This window comes from Alosa sapidissima, chromosome 9 (genome assembly GCF_018492685.1).
Source record: "Alosa sapidissima isolate fAloSap1 chromosome 9, fAloSap1.pri, whole genome shotgun sequence".
Classification (NCBI taxonomy): domain Eukaryota; kingdom Metazoa; phylum Chordata; class Actinopteri; order Clupeiformes; family Clupeidae; genus Alosa; species Alosa sapidissima.
Window position 1 is genome coordinate 19018025 of NC_055965.1, and position 27331 is coordinate 19045355.

General features: G+C 42.6%; 1 protein-coding gene across 1 annotated transcript in view; it reads right to left on the reverse strand.

Moving 5' to 3' along the window:
* Window positions 1–2322: 2322 nt before the first annotated feature.
* Window positions 2323–27331, reverse strand: part of LOC121717986 — a 91186-nt gene continuing 66177 nt past the window's right edge. The window contains exons 113-131 of the mRNA XM_042102712.1: window positions 25404–25528; window positions 25148–25265; window positions 23282–23497; window positions 22076–22246; window positions 21735–21884; window positions 21475–21524; window positions 20884–21013; window positions 20538–20623; window positions 19941–20064; window positions 19562–19752; window positions 16851–16941; window positions 12264–12387; window positions 6339–6526; window positions 5924–6079; window positions 5570–5703; window positions 4979–5136; window positions 4702–4796; window positions 3643–3931; window positions 2323–3287 (exon numbers count right to left, since the gene is read on the reverse strand). Of these exons, the coding sequence (XP_041958646.1) occupies window positions 3199–3287; window positions 3643–3931; window positions 4702–4796; window positions 4979–5136; window positions 5570–5703; window positions 5924–6079; window positions 6339–6526; window positions 12264–12387; window positions 16851–16941; window positions 19562–19752; window positions 19941–20064; window positions 20538–20623; window positions 20884–21013; window positions 21475–21524; window positions 21735–21884; window positions 22076–22246; window positions 23282–23497; window positions 25148–25265; window positions 25404–25528 (2685 nt within the window). The 3' untranslated portion in view covers window positions 2323–3198. The remainder of the gene's footprint in view (window positions 3288–3642; window positions 3932–4701; window positions 4797–4978; window positions 5137–5569; window positions 5704–5923; window positions 6080–6338; window positions 6527–12263; window positions 12388–16850; window positions 16942–19561; window positions 19753–19940; window positions 20065–20537; window positions 20624–20883; window positions 21014–21474; window positions 21525–21734; window positions 21885–22075; window positions 22247–23281; window positions 23498–25147; window positions 25266–25403; window positions 25529–27331) is intronic.

The window sequence follows — 27331 nt, forward strand, 5'->3', positions numbered from 1 at the left end:
TCTCAAGTGTTGCCATAGCAATATATACATACAGTAGGTTGTTGGTGTATACACTTTCATTGTATACATCACTTATATATCAAACGCTGAAACATGGGGCAGCCGTGGCCTACTGGTTAGGGCTTCAGGCTTGGAACCGAAGGGTTGGCGGTTCGATCCCCGACCAGTAGGAAAAATGTGGGCTGGGGGAAGTGGTTGAGCACTGCTCTCCCATGCCCACATCCACGGCTGAAGTGCCCTTGAGCAGGGCACCTAACCCCTCATTGCTCCCCGAGCGCCACTGTAGCAGGCAGCTCACTGCTCTGGGTTAGTGTGTGCTTCACATCACTGTGTGCTCTGTGTGTTCACTAATTCATGGATGGGATAAATGCAGAGACCAAATTCCTTGTATACGCAGGTATAATTGGCCTATAAACCTGATTTACATTACACAAGGAACATTTTATCAGACCATTTTGCAATTGTCTTTGCCCTATTGGTTAGATGTTCAATTGAAACCACCAGGGTATGAACTGTTAGAGGACTAGTACGATAACAGACATGTTTGCTGTGGGGATGGAAGTTTAAAGTCTGGTGGCAGTTTAAAGATGATGTGTGGATCAGAGCATTTGAAGTGGGTGGTGATTTACTGCAGTCAGCTGAAAAGGCTGACTTACTTATTTTAATTTTTTTGGAAGATAAGCTGTAGCCTATGTAAAATTATAGCTTGAAAACATTGTAGGCCTATAGGTGATCTGATATCTGATGTTTTCATTTTTTTTGGAAGATGCATGGTGCATGGTGGAACGCTTAGAAGAATGTAAGTTAAAACCAGCCTCCCTATATGGCCGCTAGTGCTGGTCATAATAATTTATATAATTCTACTGTTTTAGAACTTTCTTACCAGCTACGTTGTCTGAAATATATCAAGATATCTGATTTGTAGAGCATTAAACATGGAACAAGTTACTTAATACTTTTTCTAACTGCATATTGACCATGTACAACAAAGTCTGTCATAAAACAATCATTACACTAAAAACATGTTTCAGGTGATGTTTCAATATTGAAACATGTATTACTCTAAATGTCCAGAAGGAGTCACCGCTCTCACCAGAGTCACATGGTGAGAGTCGACCGGTCAGCCTTGGTGGCTCTCCTGCATCACATGCTGGAGAAGGGGCATGTGGACGAGATCGAGATCATGTTCGCCTGTCAGAATGTTGTTGTTTTAGGGGCTCTGCAGCGCCACAGGCTGGAGAATAAGTGGAATAGCGATCAGAAGCGAGTCTTCCATCCCTTCTGGGGCATCGATGAAATGTTTCATCAAAGGACTTTATGTCCCCCTATTTGTCCCATCCACACAGGTGAGAGGTCCCCAGAAAAGGTCTCACCTGGCAACTCCTGGCCTGGGCCCTCCAGCCCTCCTTACTTTCTCATCCCCTTAATGCTGCAGCCTCCTCTCTCACTTCCTCATATCAGCCTGGCAGGAGCAGATGGGCTCCCTCTGTTGGGTTCTTGCTCAAGGGTTCCACCTGATAGAACTGAGTGTTTCCTTGTCACGGTCTGCTTACTTTTAGGGGATTCAGGCTGCATGTTTTGTTCAAAATAAAATATAGAATTTCAATAGCAATGAATGTTTCATTTATACCATGAAGAAAAAATTCCAGATTCCAGTCACCTGTTTAATACATCTGTAGAAATGCCATTTCATTCATAATAGACACCTAGGCTACAACACCTTTTTAGCATTATATTCGGATAAACAAGCACAATTAAAGGAAATGTGCTGTGAACTGATGCTACTTTTATGAGGTGACTTATTTAACAGTGTTCAGCAGAAGTGTTGCTCTCTGGCGATAGACATCATGGTGCAGTGGTTCTTAAACTGGGCTACGCCAAGACTATAGGTGGTGTTGTTGTGCAATGATTTGCAGTCTAAATTAAACAAACATGTCTGAAACAAACGTTTCAAAATGGGGATATTCATTAGACCTAGATCTGGCTGTTTATTGACCTGAGATGTGCTGTCCATTTACAGGAGTACCAGAGTTTGTTTTGTAAGGGCTCACACTTTTTCTGAATTCATCAATACGAATTATTATCAAGGACTGGAACTTTAATTTCTATATGTTGGTACTGATATTCTATTCTTGTCCGACATGGGACACAAACACACCACCAGTGGTTAATACTTAAGAGTGATAGAATGCTTTTATTGTTTGATTACATTTTGTAATCAAAATTGAAATAAGCAACAGCTATGAATATCCCCAATATCCTTCATTTTTAGCAAAAAAAAGTATAGGTCTATAAAAATAGAAGTACAACAGGTTGTATGAGCAGAGGGAAACATGATTATCATTTTATTCTGACGTTGAATCACATCCTGCTGACTAAGTACAGGATCTTTTTTATATTAATTGGAATGCATAAAATAAAAGACATAAATTAAGAGTGCAGTCCGATATTGAAAGTGACAGCACTTGAACTGACAACCTGAGACAATTATATTTAAAAAGGGTTTAAAAAAAAAATTGAGCCCTGCTTCAAAAGACCCACATAAACCAGTCACTGCAGATGCCTTGTGTCGTCAGAAGTCAATGGTGACCAATGTAACAATGTAATATCATATTCCATAAATGTCATAAATATGATCATAAAACTAGCGTAGATTTCCTTCAGCACTCTTGAATGCTACGTAAGGTCAACTAAAATGAAACACATTTCATAGTCTAATTCTGATGTTCTGTATTTGTTATTTTAAAGGCCCTTCTGTGGACAGACACTGGAAATAAGCAATAGCTATGCTATAATGTGTTGCATTGAATAATTGTGTGCAATTCTCTAAATATATTGAACCTGTCCCTATCAAAATAAACATTAAGTAGTAAGTAGTAAGCAAGTAAATAAGTAACTAAGTAAGTAAATAAGCCGTTATGACTATGTAACATGACGCTGTCAAATCATTAGACATGAGCAGTCAAAATGACTAACAGGAAAACAGGAATCCATTGTACTGTATCTGACGTAATGCCTTTATGACAGGGCTATGTCAGTCTTATGAAGCAGTGTTCCAGTAAAGCGTTGCTGAGATCACATTCCATTTGTATCTTCCATATGTGTGGCAGCGTTCTGAGAAAACACCATCGTGTGCATATAAACAGGGCTGTAAACTGGTTTAGGTTTCCTTCAGTGCTCCTGGCAAAAGATGCTTCATTACTGGAGGCGGTAAAGTGCAGAGACAACTGTGGCCAGTAGGAGGCAGTACAGGCCGCTGGCAGGTCTGATACTCGCCCCTCCGCTTGCTGATAGAGATGAGGGACAAGGAGGGGTGGAAAGGTCAGTGTTAAAAACAAGGGTTAATTAAACACTCCTCCACCTCATGCATCCATACTACACACACACACACACCTACATAATATCGTGCGCACACACACACACACACACACACACACACACACGCCTACCTAATATCAAGCATGCGCGTGCACACGTGCACACACACACTCACCTAATATAACACACACAGACACACACCACACACAGACACACACACACACACACACACACAAACCTAATACATAGTCTCTATATATAATAGTCTCTACAATACTCTATATAGTGACACACACACACACACACACTCTGTAGTATAATTACCAGTGGTGTTGGGCGTCGTGGCTCCCGCTGCAGTGGTTGCCGTGGTTGCGGTGGTGGTAGCCGCCGCAGTTGCTGCGGTTGCGTTGGTGGCGGAACCGGCGTTCCCGTTGACGTTGGCGGTGGTGGCGGGGGATGCGCGCCCGCCAGTGAGCCCCAGGCCCAGGGTGTCCAGGTCGGTCTGGAACTGGCGGCTGATCCAGTCCTGGACGATGGCGTTGCTGGAGTAGGTTCTCAGGTCGTTCACGTTGGTGTCACCCAGCAGGCTCTTCACGTCCGACACGCTGAGGGTCTGAGAGAGGGGAAGAGGGGCGGAGGAAGATGATAAAGATGATGAAGATGATGCCACTGCATATGTGTACCGTACTTTCCGGACTATAAGTCGCACCAGTCAAAAAATGTGTCATGAAGAGGAAAAAAAAAAAAATATATAAATATATATATGTTGCACCTGAGTCGCAGGACCAGCCAAACTATGAAAAAAAGTGCGACTTATAGTCCGGAAAATACGGTATTTGTGTGTGTGTTTGTGTGTGTGGGTGTGTGTATGTTGTTTGAGACTATGTATTGGAGGAGTGTGCATGTGTGTGTGTGTGTGTGTGTGTGTGTGTTTAAGCGTATAGTGCATTAGAGAATATGTATAGTATGTGTGTTGGGGACTACGTATGGTATGTGTGTGTACATGTATATGTGCATGTTTTGGTGTGTATGTGTATGCAATTATGCATGAGGAAGATGATGATGATGATGCCACTGCATATGTGTACCGTATTTTCGCACCAGTCAAAAAATGTGTCATGAAGAGGAAAAAAACATATATATAAATATATATATGTTGCACCTGAGTCGCAGGACCAGCCAAACTATGAAAAAAAGTGCGACTTATAGTCCGGAAAATACGGTATTTGTGTGTGTGTTTGTGTGTGTGGGTGTGTGTATGTTGTTTGAGAATATGTATTGGGGGAGTGTGCGTGTGCGTGCGTGTGTGTGTCAGTGTATAGTGTATTAATGTGTACGTAAAAATGTGCTTCGGTGTTTTTGAATATGCAGTCCCTCACTCACCTGAATGACACTCTGGTCTAGACCGAGGAAGGTGTTAATATCCATGTTGACACTGGAGGAGGCCAGGGTTCGTACAAAGGACTCGGTGGCACCACCTGAGCAGGAACACGAGAACAGGAGAACAAAAGAAAAATGAGAACATGGGAACAAAAGAACACAAGAACACAAGAAAGTGAGAATAAAAGAACATGAGAATAATAGAGCATGAGAACATGAGAATAAAAGAACATGGGAAAAAAAGAACACAAGAACATGAGAACAGTGTGTTTGGCCATACCCAGGTAGGACTGGATGAGTTGGTACTGCGTGAGTGTGACCGTGGTGGTTGACCTCTTGGTGGTGCTGGTCTGATTGATGAAGGCGGCCTGGGCAATGGGGAACAGGACCTTCTTTTTGTCCAGGCTACAGCTGCTGACGGGCAGCGCATCTGCTTGCCTGGAGTCAGGAAGATCAGGTTTAGCACAGATGAGAACTGGTGTTCTCAACATCAGCGTTCTAAAATACCATCCCATAATACTCTACATGCTTACATCACTTACAGCTTCCTACTGGTTCTTATTACCATTGTGAATGCAAATGAAAAACGGGTTTTGGGGGAGAGCAGTTAGTAGAACTGATTTAGAAGTGGACTGTTCCTATAACTGTGTTCCTATAACTACTGTGTGCGAAAACGCTTAATAAGAAGGTTCTCACTGAACAGAACTTTTTCCATAAAGGTTCTTTTATCTCTGTTCCTCTTCTATGTAATGTTCTTCAATGCTCGCTAAAACTAAGAAGGTTGTCACTGATCCAAACTTTTTTTGTAAATGTACTACTATCCAGACCAGCCCATAATACTTTCTGAGAAAGTCCAGCCCATAATACTCACTGCAGGCTGCTGGAGGTGATGTTCTCCAGAACGCCGCTCCCCAGGGAACACACACCAGAACCGCCCAAAGAATTCAGAACCGAACTGTCAATGCTGTTCGACGCAGCAAGGTACTTAGTCATGATGGCTTTGGTCTAAGGGAGAGAGCGAGAGAGAGAGAGAGAGGGAGAGAGGGAGGGAGGGGGGGCAATGTGTTTTTTTATTTTAATATATGTAGAACATGTTAAGTCAATGTGTTTTATTTAATGTGTGTATTACATTAGCTGTGTATAAGCATTCTACAAGTGTGTATCCATTAGTGTGTGTGTACATTAAAGTTCCTCTCAACAATGAGTACCGGCCTCGTACACTAACCTGATTTTCTGACCAGTCTCCATCCGACGTCTTCATCAAAGAGGACAGAGTGTCGATTTTGGTGATGTTCCACTTGCTTATGTCATCAGTGGTCGCCCTACGGGACACAGGCCCCAGCATCTGGACCACGTCGTCTGAGAGGCCATCTGGGTAGGCCTGGGTGAGAGAAAACAAAAACAAAACAAAACAAAACAAAACAGAGAAAAGGGTTGAAGGACTAAATGAATCTTACATACACACACATATACAGAATAGCCCTAAAAATGAACTTAAACAAATGCACTAACTGTCTATTGTAACCACTGTCCACCCTGGAAGAAGGGTTGTACAGTATGCCTCACAGAATGGCTCCCTTGCTGATGATCTAACAGCCATTTTGTTTCTACATCTGCTGCCATCTTGTTTCGGCAGTTACCTTATTTAACTTCTCCAGAATGACCTGACGGTAGTCGTCCTGATCGATCTTGTCTGTGATCTCTGGCAGATTGTCCTTGAGGACGGTGAGGCTCAAGCAGGCGTTGAACTGTGTGGCGTCATAGTCGATGGGGAAGGCGTCATCATTGATCTGGATCTGGGTGATGGCTCCAACGGTGCACTCGATGGCTACAGAGAAATGGACGGTTTCAGGAGTTCAATAAACAGCTCAAACACCACAAAGCTCTGAAGGGAGCGGCACAATGTTCTAATAAAGACTTTGCTGTTGCTGTGTTTTTACGAATGATTTTGATTTTTGTAAAGAAACATTTGGATTGGCTGGACGAAGAAAAAGTGGTAGCCTAACACATCACATTAAGTCAGTATCCATAAAGCATTCACATTCAGCAAACACATTCACAAAGGTTATTAGTGTTCATAAAGCCTCATAATGATTGACATAAAAGTATATATACCTATTTATACAGAGTTATGACTGCACTAATGACGTGTTATGATGTTACTACATAAGCCCTTACAGCTTGAAGTATTGCAATGTATTATGAAGCTTCTTTTACCTCTGTAATGTCATCACTGATGTCATCATTGCCATTATCAAGAGGTAAATAAGCTTTCTTTACCTTCTTTGCGATACTTGAACTTGAATTGTTATACTGTAGATTTATGTTAATCATTATAAGGCATTAAGAATATTTCATAACCTTTAATACATGTGTTTATAATGTTTTGTGGATAAAGTTAAAGTATTGTGAGTTTAAATATTGTGAAAGTTTAAGTGTTGCAAAAAAGCTTGGTGTCCTTTCTGTGTTCATGAACAAAAAAATAAATGATGTTTTATAAACAAAGTTCGGGTGGAGCCTTCGGGATGATTGACAGCAATTAACTCACCCACTGCCGCCGCAGGGTAGGCCTATTTAAGCCGACCTCCTTTTCCATACGTCACACGCTCCGACGTTAGAGAAATCATTCAGTCTGCGTATCGTTCGCATTGACAAGACAGCTCTCATGGAACTGGAAATCCACCCAGCGCCAGCAAGGCGTTGACCCTACCCACTGGACAGTGGCTCGCATCCGCAGCACTCTCCATTCCCGCGGCATCGCGATGCCGCATGTCGGATAGGAAGTTCCATCTCCTCCGCCTTCTAACGCAGTCGGATAACCCGGTCTTTTCGCCCTCCCGCTCCCTCACTTTGTTTTCCTCCCCAGACCAGGAAGCAAGCTGCTCCTTCTGGCATCCCGACGCGGTTCCTTCCGCCGGCCATTCAGCCGGACGAAGCACACACCACCAGCCACCTCGCGAACCGGGCACGCCGACAGCACTTTCCGGCACCACACGCTTCAGAGCGTATCATTCCGCTGCTTCAGCCACAGCCACTGCCACGTCAGCGGCTCAGGCCCATTCCCGCCGCATCTCCGCCGTATTTCCGGGTCCAGCCCCACTTTTCCAGACGGCCCCGGTAGCGACAGCGTCGCTACTCCCCCCCCCACTCCTTCTTTCCCTCCCCCATCCACCTCCCCTAGCCAGGACTCGGTCCAGGCCTGCCCCACCTCCAGTCGTTCCGACGACTGCTCCCTCCCTCCCCCCTCTCCCCCTCCCCTTTCCATCCCGGGAGCCACGTCTGTACAGCACGCCTCAACTCACGAAGCGTCAGCTCGAAGAGTCACCTCACTAGCTCCCCATCTCTCTTATGAGTTAGCGAGCACCTGGTCTTAGTCGGCGCCGATAGCGACAGCGTCGCTACTCCCCCCTAACCCTCTTTCCTTCCCCGTCCCACTTCCCGCGACCCTGTCCCAGGTTGCTCCCCTTCCGGTCGCGTCAGCGACCGCTCCCTCCCTCCCCCCTTTTCTCCCTTCCCATCTCTTCCCCGGCTCCGCGCTAGACCAGCCCGCAGCAGCGGGTCATCAGCACTCCGCGAGTGCTTCGGACCACGACGTCCCGTTCCGGCAGCAAAACTATTCTTTAGCCACAGCACAGGCCCTGCCACCGCCTCCTCACGCTGCAGCATTCGAACCACCACCCGTCACAGCGTCCACCAGGAACCTCATCTTGTCAGGTGCAGACGTAGACCTTTCTACCATTCTTCCCTCACTTCCTATTCCCTCTCATAACCGGGATCTAGTTTGCGGCGAACTGGTTTTTCTCAAAAAAAAAAAAAAAAAAAAAAAAAACATTCTGGCCCAGCATCAAAAAACCCTGTCATTTCCCGAGTTCACCATAGCTTTTGCCAACTACACAGAAGTCGTCTGTTTCGTGTTCTCCAGTCGACGCAAATGACTAAGCTAAATGACTACCTGGCCATCATCGCCGGCCTAGCCGTATCCTACGGTGGAGCTCATTTTCATACGTAGGCTACCACCGGCTGTTTTCAGCAAAATGCGCTGCCAGAGTCGGCCTCTGGAACTAAAACCCCTACTGGGGCGCGCTCGATATGGAGCTCCATAACCGCGTTTTCCTAGGACTTAAGCCATCTTGTCCCCTCTGCAATAGCCCCAGTCACGGCGCGGCCGAGTGTCCACTAGTCAACCCCGACCATCAATTCCCCAGCACCAGCTCCACAGCCCCTAAATCCTCTTCCTATGTTCCCCGCATCCCCGATGCTACGGCAGGAGAAGCCAGGGAAGAGGACGAGCGTTCCTGGAAAGGTCGAGAAAATCTGCCGAAGATTTAACTTCGCTCAGTGTCGCCAATCCTCCTGCCGTTACCTCCACGTTTGCAGCTACTGCGCAGGCGCCCATGCCAAGTCAGTCTGTTCCGCACTCAAGAACATATATAAAAAGTTTAAAAAGTATCTCTCTACTCCAATCATTGTTTCTGCTCTCCATTCAGAACTTCAGTCCAATCCAAATAGGGGATTTTGCGATTATTTGACTTCAGGGTTGAAGCACGGGTTCCATCCAGGTGTTTTAGCAAGACCTACAGAGTCTTTCGTTTGTAAAAACCTACAATCTGCCGTCAAAGATCCGGAGGTAGTCACCTCACTCCTAAGCAAAGAGGTCGAATCTGGTTTTACGATCGGTCCGTTCACCATGCCTCCATTCCCAGTCTACAGGATCAACCCCATAGGCGTAGCTACGCGCAAATACTCAGGAAAAAAGAGACTTATCATCGACCTCTCAGCTCCGCACAATAGTACCACTCCCAGCATTAACAGTCTGATTCCACTAGAAGAGTTCTCGCTGCACTACCACTCTGTCGATGACGCTATCGCTCTGATCAAAAAGGCAGGTAGACGTTGCTGGCTAGCTAAAGCGGACATCACCTCAGCCTTCAAAGTCATGCCCATTGATCTCGAATTCTGGAGTCAAATGGCATAGGAGATACTATTTTGCAGTTCGCCTCACCTTCGGCTGCCGCAGCAGTCCCAAAATTTTCGATACGCTATCAGAAGCCCTGTGCTGGATTCTCCTAAATAACTATAAGCTCCCATTTCTCGTTCATCTTCTGGACGACTTTCTAGTAGTTATCCCCCATTCCTACCCACCGGCCCTAGGCATCTCTACGCTAACTGACGTATTCAACAAACTGGGAGTCCCACTCTCAGAAGAGAAAACGTGCGGTCCCTTATCCAGACTCGAATTCCTCGGCATCATTTTAGATACCGAAGAATTCTCTTCATCTCTCCCCAAAGAGAAAAAAGACAGAATCTCTTTACTGTTGAACGAGTTTATAACCTCACCATCTCACACCAAACAAGAAGTTCTCTCCCTTCTAGGCCACCTCAATTTCGCCATGCGAATCATTCCCCAGGGCCGCCCTTTCATCTCGCATCTCCTAAACTGCGCCTCAGCATCCCCATCTCTCGAAGACGTAGTATATCTAGATGCCCAGTGCCTGGCCGATCTCAAACTCTGGAGGATGTTTTTAGACGAATGGAATGGTTTGTGCATGTTCTACGACGACTGCCAATCATATCCAGAAGACCTCCAGCTGTACACAGACGCAGCCCCCTCAATAGGCTTCGGAGGCTTTTTCAAAGGGCGCTGGTTTGCATCCCCTTGGCCACTAGAGTTCAGAGCGCTAATAACGGAAAACGAATCGTCAGCCGTGTTCGAACTCTACCCCGTAGTCATTGCGGCCCTACTCTGGGGGAAGGAGTGGACCTCCAAGAGCGTGCTAATCCACAGCGACAACGAAGCCGTAGTGCACGTCATAAATAACTCGCGCTCAAAATCGCCTGCGCTTTCCCCTCTTATTAGGCGTCTAATCTGGATAGCAGCCAGCTACCAGTTCATCATAAGAGCCGCGCACGTCCCCGGTTGCCACAATGAAATTGCTGACTCTCTTTCTCGTCTTAATTTCCAGAGATTCAGAAGCTTGGCTCCAGAGGCGGACCCGTACCCTACTCCACTCCCCAGCTTTTCGGAGACCATCTTCCTATAAACCACCCCCTCAGTTATCTTCAGCCCATCACGGCCGACCTAGCCCTCCAAGCCCTCGCACCCAGGACCATGCAGTCCTACTGGACTGCTTGGTCGTGCTTCAAACAGTTCCATGCAAAGCACTCACTACCATTTCCCAGTTTCGATGCAGTCACCATATTATCATTTATCACCTACGCCCACACTTCACTCGGGATCAAAGTCTCTTCCATTAGAGTCTACCTAGCTGGCATTCATTTCTTCTACAAACGCCCCCACGGCTCCGAATGCCCCTTCTCCGACACCAGGATAGGCTTGTTAATTAAAGGTATCCGTAGGCAACATCCAGTCCCCCAAGACTCCCGCCTTCCCATTACCTCAAGCATTCTCGCCACCTGCCTCGCTACCCTTCGCAAAGGGTTCATGTCACCGCATTCCGATTCCACCATCTCCGTTATGTTTCTACTGGCCTTTTTGGGCTGCTGAGATGTAGCGAGTTTACATGCCCTTCGTCTCTCTTCGTTCCCGATGTCCACCCGTGCATCGCAGATCTAGAGCAGCTAGACCAAGACACCATTCGATTTACCATCAAACAGAGTAAAACCGATCAGTCCCGAAAGGACACTCCATATCCATTTAACTCCGCCTCAGATCTTCAGCCTTTCCAATAACTATCTCACTACATCTCATACCGGTCAGCTCAAGCTTCGCCTACTAGCCCGCTCTTCGTGTCAGACGAAGGGCTACCCATCACTCGCCACAGATTCCAGACTCTCTTAAAAAACATTCTAGTCGAATCTGGTTTTCCCGCGGATCGCTACTCCGCACACTCCTTCAGGATAGGAGCTGCCACAACAGCTGCGCTCAACGGCTTATCGGAGCAACAAATTAAAATACTGGGCCGTTGGTCCTCGGATGCCTACCAGTCTTACATCCGCTCCAATCTAGCGGATTTACGACTCGCTCAGCAAGCACTTATGTAGTTGGTAGCGGCCTTTCTCTGTGATCTTTTGGGGTGCAAGCGGTCATCGCTCTATCGCGATGTCCGCTCCAGGCACTCCAGGACCACGGACAGCTACCTTGCCAAACACGCACTTCTCCCATACATTCTAGTCTAGCTGAAGCAATCATATAGAAGGGCGAACTAGTGAAATGATGTTTTATAAACAAAGTTCGGGTGGAGCCTTCGGGATGATTGACAGCAATTAACTCACCCACTGCCGCCGCAGGGTAGGCCTATTTAAGCCGACCTCCTTTTCCATACGTCACACGCTCCGACGTTAGAGAAATCATCCCCCCTCCTCCCCCTACTCCTCCATTTCACCAATTGCCCTGTTACTCATCCTCCTTACACAGGGGGGTGCAAGCGGTCATCGCTCTATCGCGATGTCCGCTCCAGGCACTCCAGGACCACGGACAGCTACCTTGCCAAACACGCACTTCTCCCATACATTCTAGTCTAGCTGAAGCAATCATATAGAAGGGCGAACTAGTGAAAATAAATAATTGTCAGGCATAAACACACCCAGCAAGCATGTCTACTCACCTGTGTCACGTTTGGCTCGATGAGCCTGCTGGAATTCTCTCTTTATGTATTGGATCTTTCTCCTGGGAACACCTTGGCGTCTCAGCTGTTTGATGAAAGTCTTTATGAATCTGCGGGCCTCCCTCTGCGGAGGTGGTGAATAAACAGACACAAATTCACACAATTTTACAAGTTACACAAGTTTGGAAATTTACACAAGTTTACAAGTTACACAAGTTTTCAAATTTACACAAGTTTACAAGTTACACGGTAACACTTTATAATAACTACACACAATTAATCATTTATTAAGCCTTTGTTACTTATTAGTTAATGTTTTTTTCATCATTAGTAATTTCTAATTTATCATCAGTAAAGCATTTGTAAAGCATTTGTTCACACAGTTATAAATAGTTTGTTCATAGTAAATAAGCCTATATCTAAAATAAGTTCATACATTATTGTTAAAACTTAATAAATGATGCAATAATATGTTTTTGATTCCATTATTTAACAGTTGTTACATACACATGCACTAATGATTAGTTAGGGTGAGGATACATATTTTATAAACCACTTCCTAATACTATAATTAATAATTATGACCGCCGCTATCCCCCGTCATCTACTTCCTGAATTTTTGGTCAACGATACCCGGGACACCGAACCACCGGGGCACATGAAATTTTGTGGGTATGTAGCCCCACTAGACTTTTACGGAAAATATTTGTTTCGTCCCCGGGGGCCACAACACTGAGGATGAAGAATCTTTTATGGTATGTTGGTCTCAAGGGGCCACATCAATCTGGCCCATAATCACTCATTTGTGATTTGCACCCCCCCGATAAAAAATGAAAATGCAATATTATTCTGCTTTAATCGCCCCTATCTTCAGTTAAGATGTTCAGAACTGCACCAAATTTTATGTGTATGATTGACCTGGCATTCTCTGGGGGTATGCCAAGTTTCGTAGAATTTCATCCATGGGGGGGTCTAAATATACACATGCACACACACACACAGGCACCCACATACTATCGGTATTAGAACGGCCGATACATAATTACAAATTCAGTAGGATTAAAAGAAAGCCAAAATAAATATTCATCATCATCATCATGGCTGCATTTCCAGTATTGGCGATAAGTAGTCGTTTGTCCACTAGATGGCGCGTCGTTGCAGTGAGACGTAATTTTGTTGGAAGTTAAAAGTGGGTTGGAAAAACAATGGACGCTTCATACAAGGAGTGTAGTTTACCACAGAGAACATCTAATAAGGATAGGATGATGTTCACATGAAATGTAATTTCCATTTCTTCCTGACACCTTCATTTCATTATGGCTGCTTTAGCAACACACCTTAAGCTACTGTGTAGTGGGTCCCATTTAGAAGTGGCTACTTCATTCGCGCTTTCCTTGACTCATGGAGCTACGTGAATTTTATTACAACTTTTCGCCACGATATGGCAGTTTAAGTCCGCTTGATACTGTAAGGCGTAAGCCATTGGTTTCCCAAGGAGATTTTATTTGTGTCGCCAGCATAGCCTATTGACAATTTATGTTGTAAATACAGTAGGCCTACCTTATAAGCCTACCTGTAGCTTAGGGAAGCTAACAGCTTTCTATTAGGATCTAGTTTGTTAATCACAGTTTTGTCATAACTCCCTGATGCATTTTTGTATTTAGAAGAGCGTGGATATCTCAATCGGAAAATAAAACAATATCGGGTGCCTATGGACTAGGCTGGGTGAACCCAGCCTGATCTGCCCGCTTTTTATTTTTTGATTTCTTAAAAGATTAAGCTTGGTCTGGTGAAAGCCAGACTAGCCATGGACCTCAGTTACACAATGCAAGGGAACATGAATCAGCCTATATTTGCACGAACAATAACGGACAACAGCTCTTCAACTTTGGCCCGTTAAAATGTGTATGAATAGTCTAGCGACGCATTTCATCAAGGCCCATTTGGACATGTCAGTTATTTGCACCACTGGTTAGATGTAAAACAGCATTTCGTTTCAGACTACTGTTACTTAATTTGTGCATTAACAATAACGTTTCAGACTTTGTGCATTGACAATGAAGTATTACATTAACTAAAGATGACTAAAATCTTATGTAGAAGAAGAAACATTTTAAAAAAATCCATGCATCCAAAAATGACCTTTGTTTTTGATAGCTGTTGAAAACGGCATGGAACTGAGACAGAGATGTTTTTGTTTATAAATAAATAAATAAATAACATTATGCTGATACCTTTTGCTTTTCCCAAATACAATGTAGCCTACAGGTGTAAGTGACCTTTCATCAATCTAGTTGCAATGGATGAACTGTGATGAACTGCCCTACTTGTGATTGTTTAGAGATTTTAAAGGTTTTCTAACAATGCTACATCTTCTTTGGCTATTCTACAATCTATTCACCTTTTCAGCACCAGTAGGCTACTTTCTGTGCAGCCGCACACACACACTCAGGCATGCCAAACAAGCATACACAAAAGTTTCAAGAGTGGGGGATGGAGTAAAATATGGAGACAAATTGAAGTGTGATCTAGTTAACTCAGGAGTTACAAGTGGTTAGTTAATGATATTTTGTGAGCTCATCTAAAGTGAGGATGTTTTATGCCTTGCAACACATTTACAAATGAGTTATAAAGTACACTTGCATTTATTCATTTAGCCGACACTTTCACCCAAAGTGACTTACACATGTCAATGAAATTAAAGGGCAAGGCCACATTGGTGGACGCCGGGGTTTGAACCCCCAACTTTATGGGTTACTGCATGTTAACCTGGCTTGTCTGCTAAATGAACGAATGTAATCTTTACAACTCATTTGAAAATGTGTTGCAAGGCATAGAAAGTCCTCACTTTAGACAAGCTCACAAAATATCATTAACTAACCATTGTAACTCCTGAGTTAATCATGAATTATAGTATTAGGAAGTGGTTTATAAAATATGTATCCTCACCCTAACTAATCATTAGTGTATGTAACAACTGTTAAATAATGGAAATATTACTTCATCAACAAAATATTATTGCATAATTTATTAAGTATTAACAATAATTCATAAACATATTTTAGATATAGGCTTATTTACTATGATCAAATCATTTATAACTGTGTGTACAAATACTTTATTTATGAGAATTAACATAGGAACAATGCTTTACAAATGATGAACAAAGCATTTTGTAATAGTGTGCAACTGGTTTATAATAAGAAAATGATTTCATTATAAGTGGTTGTTTCATTACTTATTAACAGTGTTGGGAGTAATGCATTAAGAAAGTAATGTAATTACAGTAATGCGTTGCTTTTTGCTGTAATGCAGTAATGTAAGGCATTACCAATACAATTTCAGTAATATTTTACTCGGTACAATTCTCAGTAACTTTAGTTACTTTGCTTTTTAATCCAAAATTGAGAAATACTCAATTGGCACCAGAGAAGATTATCCAATAATTAAAAAAAGTCATCTATGCTGGTCCTGGAATTTGATTGCCTTGTTTAGATGACTGTAGAAAGGGAATTTGAGTTATCTCTGCCATTCATAAAACAGATCTAACATGGTTAGGCTATACTTCTCATTTCAAGCAGTGAGAATAACTAAAATGTTGCTTTTACAGACAAAGATCGTAGCCATTATTCTCAAACTATTTGCATTAAGTCTACACCACTGTAAGTGGAAGGAAAGGCAACCAGCAATGATGAGAACCATTTAAAGTCAACATACAATTTCACTATCGCTATATTTTACTATATTAAGTTGTGAGTGACCTTTGGCCTTTGGGGCCTACATTGTTCCATGAGCCATAACTGCAACCATTATATTGTTGTTTTGTTAGCCTTAAGCCTCGCTCAGTCATTATGCCATACCACATCACCTCTTGCCGTGTAATGAGCTGCATTGAACACATGAAGAAATCCATATTTCCTGTTATTTTGGTGAAAGTAATGTAAACGTAGTGTACAATTCAAAGACAGTAATATTGTAATGTAACAAATGACTTTGAGATGACAGTAACAAGTAATAAATAATGCATTACGCTTTTGAAGTAACTTGCCCAACACTGCTTATTAAGTATAAATGATGTACTTACAAACATATTTTTGGATAGGCTTATTTACTATGAACAAACCATTTATAATTGTGTGAACAAATGCTTTACTGATGATAAATTATGTATGAACAAGCAATTACTAATGATGAACAAACCATTAACTAATAAGTAACAAAGGCTTAATAAATGATGAATTGTGTGTAGTTATTATAAAGTGTTACCAGTTACACAAGTTTACAAGTTACAGTGTACAGTAGTTACAGTGGTTTTTTTTAGTGTTTATTGGTGGCTTCTTTCAAGACAAAGCTGAAATGTTGACAGCCAGACCAGATAATGTTTTGTATATATTTGAACATACAGACCATAATACTCACTGAGGAATTTCAGATTGACCCGAACTCTAATGTAAATGTTCTAATATCCAGCCCATAATAGCCACTGAGAAAGCGCATGGAGAGCAGAACTCTTCTCCACCACCTCAGCAGGTTATCACGCCGGGTCGGTGGCTTTTTGCCAAACAAACACTGGACATTCACACTTACCCTGTTCATCTCCTTCCACAGATTGGACGTGAAGTACAGAGGCAGAGGGTCCAGATCCCAAGGAGTCTCCCGTTCCCATGTTGATGGAACGCTGTGGTACCATAAACAAACAAACATAAATATTAATTAATTAATAATAATTAATAAATAAAAAATACTAGATAATAATTCATAAGAGGCTCCATGAAATGTTCGCGACTACTGTGGGAGAGCCCAGCGTCAGAAGCGCAGCTTTTTATAGACCCTTTCAAGAGAGTTCTATTATCAGCATCATAGTTGGCCCCACAAGGCTTCCGTTTTAACATTCCATATGTTATCTTAATGCAGAGGAAGTAGATTGGGAACCAAATAGAACGTTCAAGCATTGTTTTTGTTTTTATTGTTGAAAGGGTCTATAGTGGATGGAATCCACAATCTTGAAATCTCCTGGCTTCTTCTTATTATTATAACCTTTTCTTTTTACTTTTTCAAAAATGAATGCAGCTCTAACCGCTTAACGTACAGACATGTTGAAATAACCGTTGTGTAGGTCTGGAGTTGAACAAGAGAGTTATCATTTTTTTTTAAAGTTTATAACTTTTGAGAAATAGGGGATTAAAAAGGTTAAAAAACATATTTTTCTCTGTATGACATCACAATGGGGGGTCATTTAGAAGGGTATTAAAGTAAGCAGGTGCGGGTCCACCTGCATACAATTCCCTTGTCCCACACATCCTGTAATTAATCGGTTTTGAACCACACTGCTCAATTCTCTTCAAGACAGTTTACGTTCTTGGTGTCTGCTTCATCCAACAAATTACGACAAAACGGACGTTTTTCTACCACACCCAATGTAAATTACAATTAATCTGTATTTTCTATTCGAATGGAGTATCTATGTAAAGTCTGTTTTTAACGACTCGGCTAGACAAGTAAGCAAGCAAGCTGGCGTTAGCTGGCATCAATGAGCAACACACTCGTAGCTGTTACGTCTAGAGAGGATGTTACGTTTAACTCTAGTTAGTTTGATAATGTTGCTATTACGTCGAGTAAGTTCATAACTTGATTAAACGATTACCGAGGATTCAGTAGGTAAGTTATATTACGTTAGCTAGACCTCGGGAATGTTTCTAGGTTCGTGGTTGTGTGCAGTGGCGATAGCTGGCCTGACAAAGGAAATGGCCTTCTATGGCAAACAGTCACTGGCTTAAACTTAGTCTTCGTTTTAAACTACGTTTATATGAGTGGTAGGTTGTGGCGTAAAAAGACTTGATTGTAGGCTTAGCTGTTAGTTTGTTGTTCAGTTTAACATATTTATCTAACAACTCTGTCTCTTTTCCCCCGCTTCTATTTCTGTTAGATGTCGCTTCACTCTGCTACTGGAGGATCAGGCTGACTGCAACTACTATAGATGATAGATGCTACTGATGATGATAGATGCTACTGATGGCAGGAAAGCACAGCACACGTGAATTTATAGATTAAGAGTGCATAAATGCACTTGCTTAACTGATAAGTTGTCAATGGTTATTTATGCAAGCTTGTGTAGGCTAACCCAGACATACCTAGGCTTAGCCAAATTTATCCTGGCTGTAGATAAAGCAGGATATGAATTTCCCAATATTTTAGATAGGCTAATAGTGGTTTACTGAGGTTTAATGTCAATTGAAATACCATTGAAATCACGTTGATCTTTAGTTTGGTTGTAGCCTACTTTCAACATTGTTTCAATATTCATTTTAGTGGAAATACCATTGAAATCCTGTCTGTAGTTAGAATTTCAACGTTGCTTCAATATTAATGAAGGGTACAAAAGAGATGTAGAATCAATGTTGCAGTTCGACGTTGATTCAATGATTTTAACATTGACAAAGTAGCCTAATGTTGATTTAACATAGATTCAATGACTAATTGTTATCTGGGTGCACAATGAGCAGTCATTAACACCAACTGAAAGCCCTGTTTTGCAGGTAGCCTATTGCATTGCATAGGCTACAATTAGGCTTTCTCTGAACTACATTTTCCAAAGGCCAGCTTTCGTGCTCGTGCCACAAGGTCAAATCCACCTTGAGTGTGATATCTCAAGAACGCCAGGCACACAAGATTTTTTTGGTGAGAGGGTTTGTATGAACTCAAAGATTAAGCGATTCAATGTTTTTTTTTTCCAGGAATCTCCCCACTAACATTAAGCCAGCAGCTTTCCATCCACTATTGTAATTCCTCTGGCATTACATTTCTAGTTTTTTTATTATTATTCTGTCAGAATTGCATTTTTTTTTTATGAATTCAATTGATGTTTTAGTTATTGTTTAACATTTGCCATTAAGAAAACCACATATAGTACCTAGGAGCTATGTGGAATATATAGTCAGCCACAGACTCTCATCCAATAACTCGGATTGCATTTAATACACGGCCACATGCGGTACAATCTAGTAGTATAAGAGAGCAGGTCCAGCGTTAGCTAACTTCAGTGGACAAATGGACAACACATTAAAGCGTTTTATTTCTTTATTATTATTTCCGCATTTGCCACCTTTAAATAGTGAATTATGTTTAGGTGCAACACAACATGCATGACAAATTCTTCTCTAGTCTCCACCTTAACCTCAGGAGTGTGGAGTGTGTGTGTGTGTGTTTGTGTGTGTATGTGCCTGTATCCCGTATCTGTATTTAGTCTTGCCCGAAGGAGTGTGTGTGTGTGTGTGTGTGTGTGTGCCTGTATCCCGTACCCGTATTTAGTCTTGCCCGAAAGGAGAAGTGTCTCCATGCCAGTGACCTGGGAAGTGGACAGGTCGTCGCAGTTCTTCAGCTTCTCCAGGATGGAGGGGTCAGAGTTCTCCACGTAGGAACCAGTCAGCAGGCACACCATGTTGCCGAGGATGTTGATGTTCGCTGCACTGATGTTAAACCCGGTGATGCCCTGAAACGAAAATACAATTAAGAGCATTGTACCTGTATGTGCACTAATGTTTGTTTTGTATTTGATTTTGTTTTTGTTAAACCTCAACAAGAAAAAAATAGTGGAAGTTCTTTAATTAGTGAATTAAATTCCTGCTTAAAGACCTAAATTATCTGTGTGTGCGTGTGTCTTGGCATTGGTTGACTTACCAGACAGGTTTTGGCATTGTTGACAAGCGTTGTCTGGTAGGATTCATAGGCACCGGTGAGAACAGTGAAGTCCGCAAAGCCCAGTTCAGTGAAGTAGTTCGTACAGTTTTTCACAGTGGAATAACTATGCACACACACACACACACACACACACACACACACACACACACACACACACACACACACACACACACAGACAGACAGACAGACAGACACAGACACATAGAATATGTGCAGAGAGAGACACCAATTAATTCTATAGCTTGATCTATCACCCTTACAACAATGGCTTTTTGGCAGATCAAAATATTTATTTAAATCAGAAAATGTTGCCCACAGTACACAAAATGGTTAGGAGTCATACACACACACACACACACACACACACACATACACACACACACACACACACACACGCGCACTGACACACACACACACACTAGACCATGTGAGCTTCTGTGTTGGTGAGCGTTTTTAATAAAGCATTCTAAATGAATATAACCATAAGGTGATTTGCTCCTACTTTCTCCATGGGGAGTGTGTGTGTGTGTGTGTGTGTGTGTGTGTGTGGGGGGGGGGGGGGGTAATGTGACATACTCGTAGTACAGCAGCATATCTGCAGGGTAGAGAGAATAGTCTGCGGCATCCGATTCACCTCTCAGTTGGTAGTACATGCAAGTCAACTGGGGAAAAGCATAAACACATCCTTTTACTGTCATGTTGTAATGTGTGTGTGTGTGTGTGTTTGAGCAATGTCAGTGTGGCTGTGTCATATCAATACAATAGTTTGTGTTTCTGTGTATCTGCCTGTCTATCATGGCTATGAATTAGTGTGCGTGTGTATGTTTGTTCATAGATGCATATACATGTGTGTATATCACAAGATTGTGTATGCATGGCGTGCGTCTGGTGTGTGTGTGTGTGTGTGAGTGCAGTTGTGTACCTGTGTCTGCTGGAGTTTGAGCTTGAGATTATTGCGCCTCCTGCAGCCTCTAATGAGGCTCTTGATCTTGACCTTGGTGAGGGTCTGCACACGGGTACAGGTGAAGCCCTGCAGCACTTGGAACGAGATGCTGAACAGAACAGACAACAAACATGTAACCATGGTGCAGAACACACAACAGACGTGTAACCATGGCGCAGAACAGAAACAGACATGTAACCATGGTGCAGAACAGAAACAGACAACAGACATGTAACCATGGTGGAGAACAGAAAGAGACAACAGACATGTAACCATGGTGCAGAACAGAAACAGACATGAAACCATGGTGCAGAATGGAAACAGACAACCAGACATGTAACTACTGTATGGTGCAGAATGGAAACAGACAACCAGACATGTAACTATGGTGCAGAATGGAAACAAACAACAGACATGTAGCCATGGCGCAGAATGGAAACAAACAACAGACATGTAATCATGGCGCAGAATGGAAATGAACAGAACCATAACCATTACCATAGTGTTGGACGGAAACAGACAAGTAACAGATGAATGGTAAAGAATAGGATGCTTTATTTTTTTACTCACTCATTTGCATTTTCCACGGCAGTCGCAACAGTATCAAAGATGAGAACAGACTGTGGAAAAATTAAATACACAAACAAAACAAACATGGAATGGTGGTTATGATTGGTGGGAAGAATAACTAAGGAGCTTCACGGTGCTAATCAGATTAATCTCTCCGCACTTTTGAACAAAACAAGACTCATTCCAATTCTGAAGTGGAGTCCACAATGACTCTATTCAGTACTGAGAATCCAGGACGTTGGTCATGGCTTGTGAGGTACCTGGCTCTGTGTCCAGGTCTTCTGGTTCAGTGTCGTGACCACCTCTGTCGTCTGGGTAAAGTCCTGCAGGAAGTTCCTTGGGATTTGTGTTGCCAAGGCATTGGGCACGTTGGTTATGATGGAACTGCTCGTTGAGCTGACAGAGATGATCTAGAGGGGAAACAAAACAATAAAAAGAGTCAGGAGTAACACTCACAGTCAGAGTCAGGAGTAACACACAGGAGCTAAAATAGGAATCCATGTGTGTGTGTGTGTACACACACACACACACACACACGTGCATGTACAAACACACACACGCACACACACACACACACACACACACACACACACACACATACTTTGGAGACGAATGTCTGCTGGATGATGGTGGGTGCGGTCATGAGGTTGTTGACCAGTGTTGGGGACTGTGTGGCTGTGAGGATCTCTGAGGCGCTGATGCTGTTGATGGTCGCCGAGGGAACACCTGTGATGAGGGTGCCTAGACTCCAGAGATCGTTACTGTTTGTGATCTGAGAGAGAGAGAGAGAGAGATGGAGAAAGAGAGAAAGTATGAGAGAGAGAGAGATAGAGAAAGAGAGAGTGAGAGAGAGAGAGAAAGAGAGAGAGAAAGAGAGAAAAGAAAGCTCCACTTTCAGTCAAATTCAAACAACAAACAAAACTAAAAAACAAAATCTAAACTCAAATGCACATGCGGCCAAAACCAAAACCCAGGTTCAAATTCTGAAATCACATTTTGTTTTGGAAACTGGGAAATAATAAAGATGGTTGCACTAGCAGCAGCAGGGGTAAGGAGACTGGGTTAAGATAGATGTGTGTCAGGTTTGGAGACTAGGTTATACTAGAGATTAGCATGGTTTTATTTCAGTTAGTCTATTAGCTGGTTTGATTTGCATTGAGCTCAATGAGCATATAACCATGCCAATCTCTAGGAATGGTGAAGGGTATGTGATGATGTGGGGCTATTTAAATGCCAAAGGCCAAGGGAACTTTATCAGGATGCATAGTATCCTGGATCCATGAAACAACTGGCCTTTAAAAATAAAAATCTGCCTGCCTCTATGGCAATTTAACATAGGGGTGCCAATATTTATGACCCTTTAAGGAAAAACATTTATTTATTTATGATACATTATTCATTCACAATGAAAATTGGTGCCCTTAAAGGTTGGATATTCCTGTTTTTAGTCAACTTTAGCAGAGGTGCCAATAATTCTGGAGGGTACTGTACACATACACATGCACATGCACATACACATACATACTAGTTACATTAACACACGGTCAAACCAAACACACAAGCAAAAAATACAAGCACAACCACAAACAATTACTAATATATTCAAAATATACTTTAAATAAACACAAGTTCTACACACTGACACATCTAACTTCTAACATGTAATAGAAACAAGTGAATTAGAACACTTATCATTGCACATCTGTTGCATTATACACACACACACACACACACACACACACACACACACACACACACACACACACACACACACACACACACACACACACACACAAACACGCCTTACCTTGAAGCTGCCGGAGCTGAGGAGCTTCTGGATGAGCGTCATGGCCTGCCCCTGGTTCCAGCCCACCACGGTGCTGAGCACGGACAGCGATGAGACGATGACCGAGGGGTTGGCCGCGCTCAGCTGGCCCGTACTGAAGCCCACGCTTGAGTTGCCCAGCGTGGAAATGCCCGCCGGCGAGATGGTCTTCATGTTCCTGCTGAGGGCAGCGGACACCTACACACACACACACACACACACACACACACACACACCCACACACACGTGCACGTGCGCACACACACACACACACACACACACACACACACACACACACACACACATACACACACACACACAGAATACAAACGTAGTCAGAATATCTAATACAGACAAAAATACAGCTCATCAGCTCATCCTATCTGACAATTACAAAGGTTAACATTGCTCAGACTTCACACAGAGACTCTGGTTCGTATGACATGTGGTGTAGTATGACTTCACACAGAGACTCTGGTTCGTATGACATGTGGTGTATTATGACTTCACACAGAGACTCTGGTTCATATGACATGTGGTGTAGTATGACTTCACACAGAGACTCTGGTTCGTATGACATGTGGTGTAGTATGACTTCACACAGAGACTCTGGTTCGTATGACATGTGGTGTAGTATGACTGATGTCATTTCCATTACGCATCAGCAGTGAGACCTGGAGCCCTAATTTGATTGACGGGCAAAGTGCAAAGTAAATTAATAAAGCTAATTTAATAACTAGACCAAAGTCTTCAATCTAACTAAATTAATAAAGCTAATTTAATAACGCAATGCTCCTATATGCCGCGATACCTGTATTTCATGTGAGAGAACTTAGCTTTCTGACAGACATTGCACTTTGGATGTCATTCATTTCTCAAATATATTTTATACGTACGGTATTTGTGAGTGAGTAGGCCTATATATAGGTGAGTTCATATTAATACTGTTTATATTGTATACAAGAGTGTGTATACATAGGATAATTCATATTAATACCGAATATATATGTATGGCTGAGTGTACGTGCATGCAAAGGAAATAGTGACTATATTCAACAGTAAAATGCAAGTCTCCACAAATTCAAAATCAAATAACCGACCATGACATACACAGAAAGTCAAGCACAAAAACAGCTCACACACTACACACTAGATACACAAACTCATAAACATGTGATACACAAACACATAAACACATGGTCAAACCAAACAAACAGGCAAAAACTACAAGCACAACCACAGACAATTACTAATATATTCAACATATACTTTAAATAAGCACTAAAGGTTCTACACACTGACACATCTAACTTACTTGTAACAAGGAGTTGTTCTAGAGACATGTGGTAGAAATAAGTGAATCAGAACATTACTCCTACTGCACATAACTACCATTGCATTGTTTTTGCACTCTCATACTGTCAAAACAATTACACTTTACAAAGAAATATTTGTATTTCTTTTATTCACTGTCTATCTGCCATTCTCACATATATCTCTATCTTTGTTTTCTCTCTCTCGCTCGCTCTCTCTCTCTCTCTGTCTTTCTGTCTATCTCTCTTAGGGGCTGGATATACTGTATCTCCACATATATTTCTCTCAAAGCTAAATGTATAACATGTTAATAATCAACTTTATATTAATTTGTATAAAGATGAAACTTATAATTAAAGAAGAAAAAGATAAAAAAGTCTCTCTCTCTCTCTTACAGTACAAGTTCAGCAGGTCTATAACTGAGCAGTTTCCTTTACTCTTGCTTAATGCTTTTCACCAGCATCCCCCACCCCCCCACCCTATTTCTTTCTATCTTTCTCTCACAGAGACATGAAAATGAAGGGAAACACATACGTCATCGTCAATATTGCTGCAGGAGTCGTAGAGGACGGAGGTGATGGCCATGGTCTCGCCCAGAGTCAGATTGGAGAAGCCCGTGGCAGGGGCCGTACAGCGGAACGCAAGAGGGAGACTGGGACGCAAATGAGTCGGTTTAGTTTTTGGTCACAGGGTTATGAAAAAACGCACACACACACACATGCACACAGACACACACACACACACACACACACAAACACACACACACACACGGAAAGAAGAGCTCTCTCACTGGATAGCGTTGAAGGTGGGGTTCTGCAAGTACAGCAACTCCACGTAGAAGGTGGTGACGTTCTGCGGCAGGGAGGTTTGGTTGAACAGCTGGAGGTTCGCCAGGTTGGTGGTGAAGGGTTGGAGCTGCAAAAGAGAGACAAGAAAGTGAGTGAATGACAAAGGAAAAATTTGGAGAGACTGAATTTGTTTTGTCATCAAATGCGGTATTCAATTATTATTAGCTAGCGGCGGTCATATAAGGGATTGGTAAAGTTTTTTTTTTCCCCCCCGTCATCTACTTCCTGAATTTTTGGTCAACGATACCAGGGACACCGAAACACCGGGGCACATGAAAATTGGTGGACATGTAGCCCCACTAGAGTTTTACGGAAAAATTTCGTTTGGTCCCTGGGGGCCACTCCCCCCCCCCCCCCCGCGCTGGGCCCCCGAAACCCAAAAAATGCAGTTTTTCCTAAATAACTACCTGAACCGTGGCACCGAGGATGAAGATACGTTTATGGTATGTTGGTCTCAAGGGCCCACATCAACCTAGCCCATAATCACTCATTTGTGATTTGCACCCCCCCCCCCCCCCCGGTAAAAAATGAAAATGCAATATCATTCTGTTTTAATCGCCCCTCTCTTCAGTTAAGATGTTCAGAACTGCACCAAATTTTATGTGTATGATTAACCTGACATTCTCTGGGCATATGCCAAGTTTTGTAGAATTTCATCCATGGGGGGGTCTAAAAAAATTAAGTTATGTGTACATTTAGTGACTGTACACTCATTGGCCTGTAGATGGTGGTGCACACTTATACACACAGACAGGCACACACATACAATCGGTATCGGCAATTAGAACGGCCGATACATAATTACAAATTCAGTAGGATTACCAAATAAACCAAATATTCATAATCATTTGGCTGCATTTTCAGTATTGGCGTTACGTAGTCGTTTGTCCACCAGATGGCGCATCGTTGCAGTGAGACGTAATTTTGTTGAAAGTTAATCTAATGTGGGTTGGAAAGACAATAGACGCTTCCTAGGCCTACAAGGACAACACTGTAGTTTACCACAGATAACGTCTAATAAGGGTAGGATGATTTCCACATGAAATGTAATTCCCATTTCTTCTTGAAGCCGAAATAAATCTGAGAATGTTTATCGGACATGCTTGGTTTTTACTGCAGGTAGGCGTTAATCCCATACAAGTTATAGCCTTGAGCCAAAAAGTTTGCCCACCCCTGGCCTAGGACGTAGGTAAAATAATGTTACCGTTAGCATTGGTTGAGTGATGGAAGCCAATTTCATTATTGATGTATTTGTAGAAAACCATAAATGCGGTTATAGGCTACCAAGCAAATTGATAACAGTACTAATTCTATCTTTCGACTGTCATCTCATTCTCTTCTGACTACTAGCAGAGTTAGCCACAACACGTTCGCTAACGTGATGGTTTTCTAATGGAAAATATATACCTGAAAAATAACCTGTCTATGATGCATAAACACCGGGCTGGGACATTTCTGCTCAAAGTCTCAAAAAGCATCTGAGTCAACGTTCATTCCCAAACACCCACTACACTACTTCAATTCTCTATTTTCAAAGGTGATTCAAGTAAGGAAGAGCATGGCTCAAAGTAAAGTAACTAGGACTGAAACTACATACATTCGTCAAAGTGAATAATTTGTGTCAACTCGCCGCAATGTAGATTTATTAACGCACCCGTGATGATCTACATCTCCATTTAAACCAAATGTTTTAGAGCGCACATTGAGAGATGTATCCAGGGCAGGGCTGTACCCACACATTTGTTGCACATGCTACAAAAATCATTCTTTGCGATGGATGATTTTGGTACCAACGTTACACCGGTCCGATACAGTTTTGCCTATGGCTATACCGTGAGACTGAGACTCTTTTTGTTTGTTCGAAGTGCGT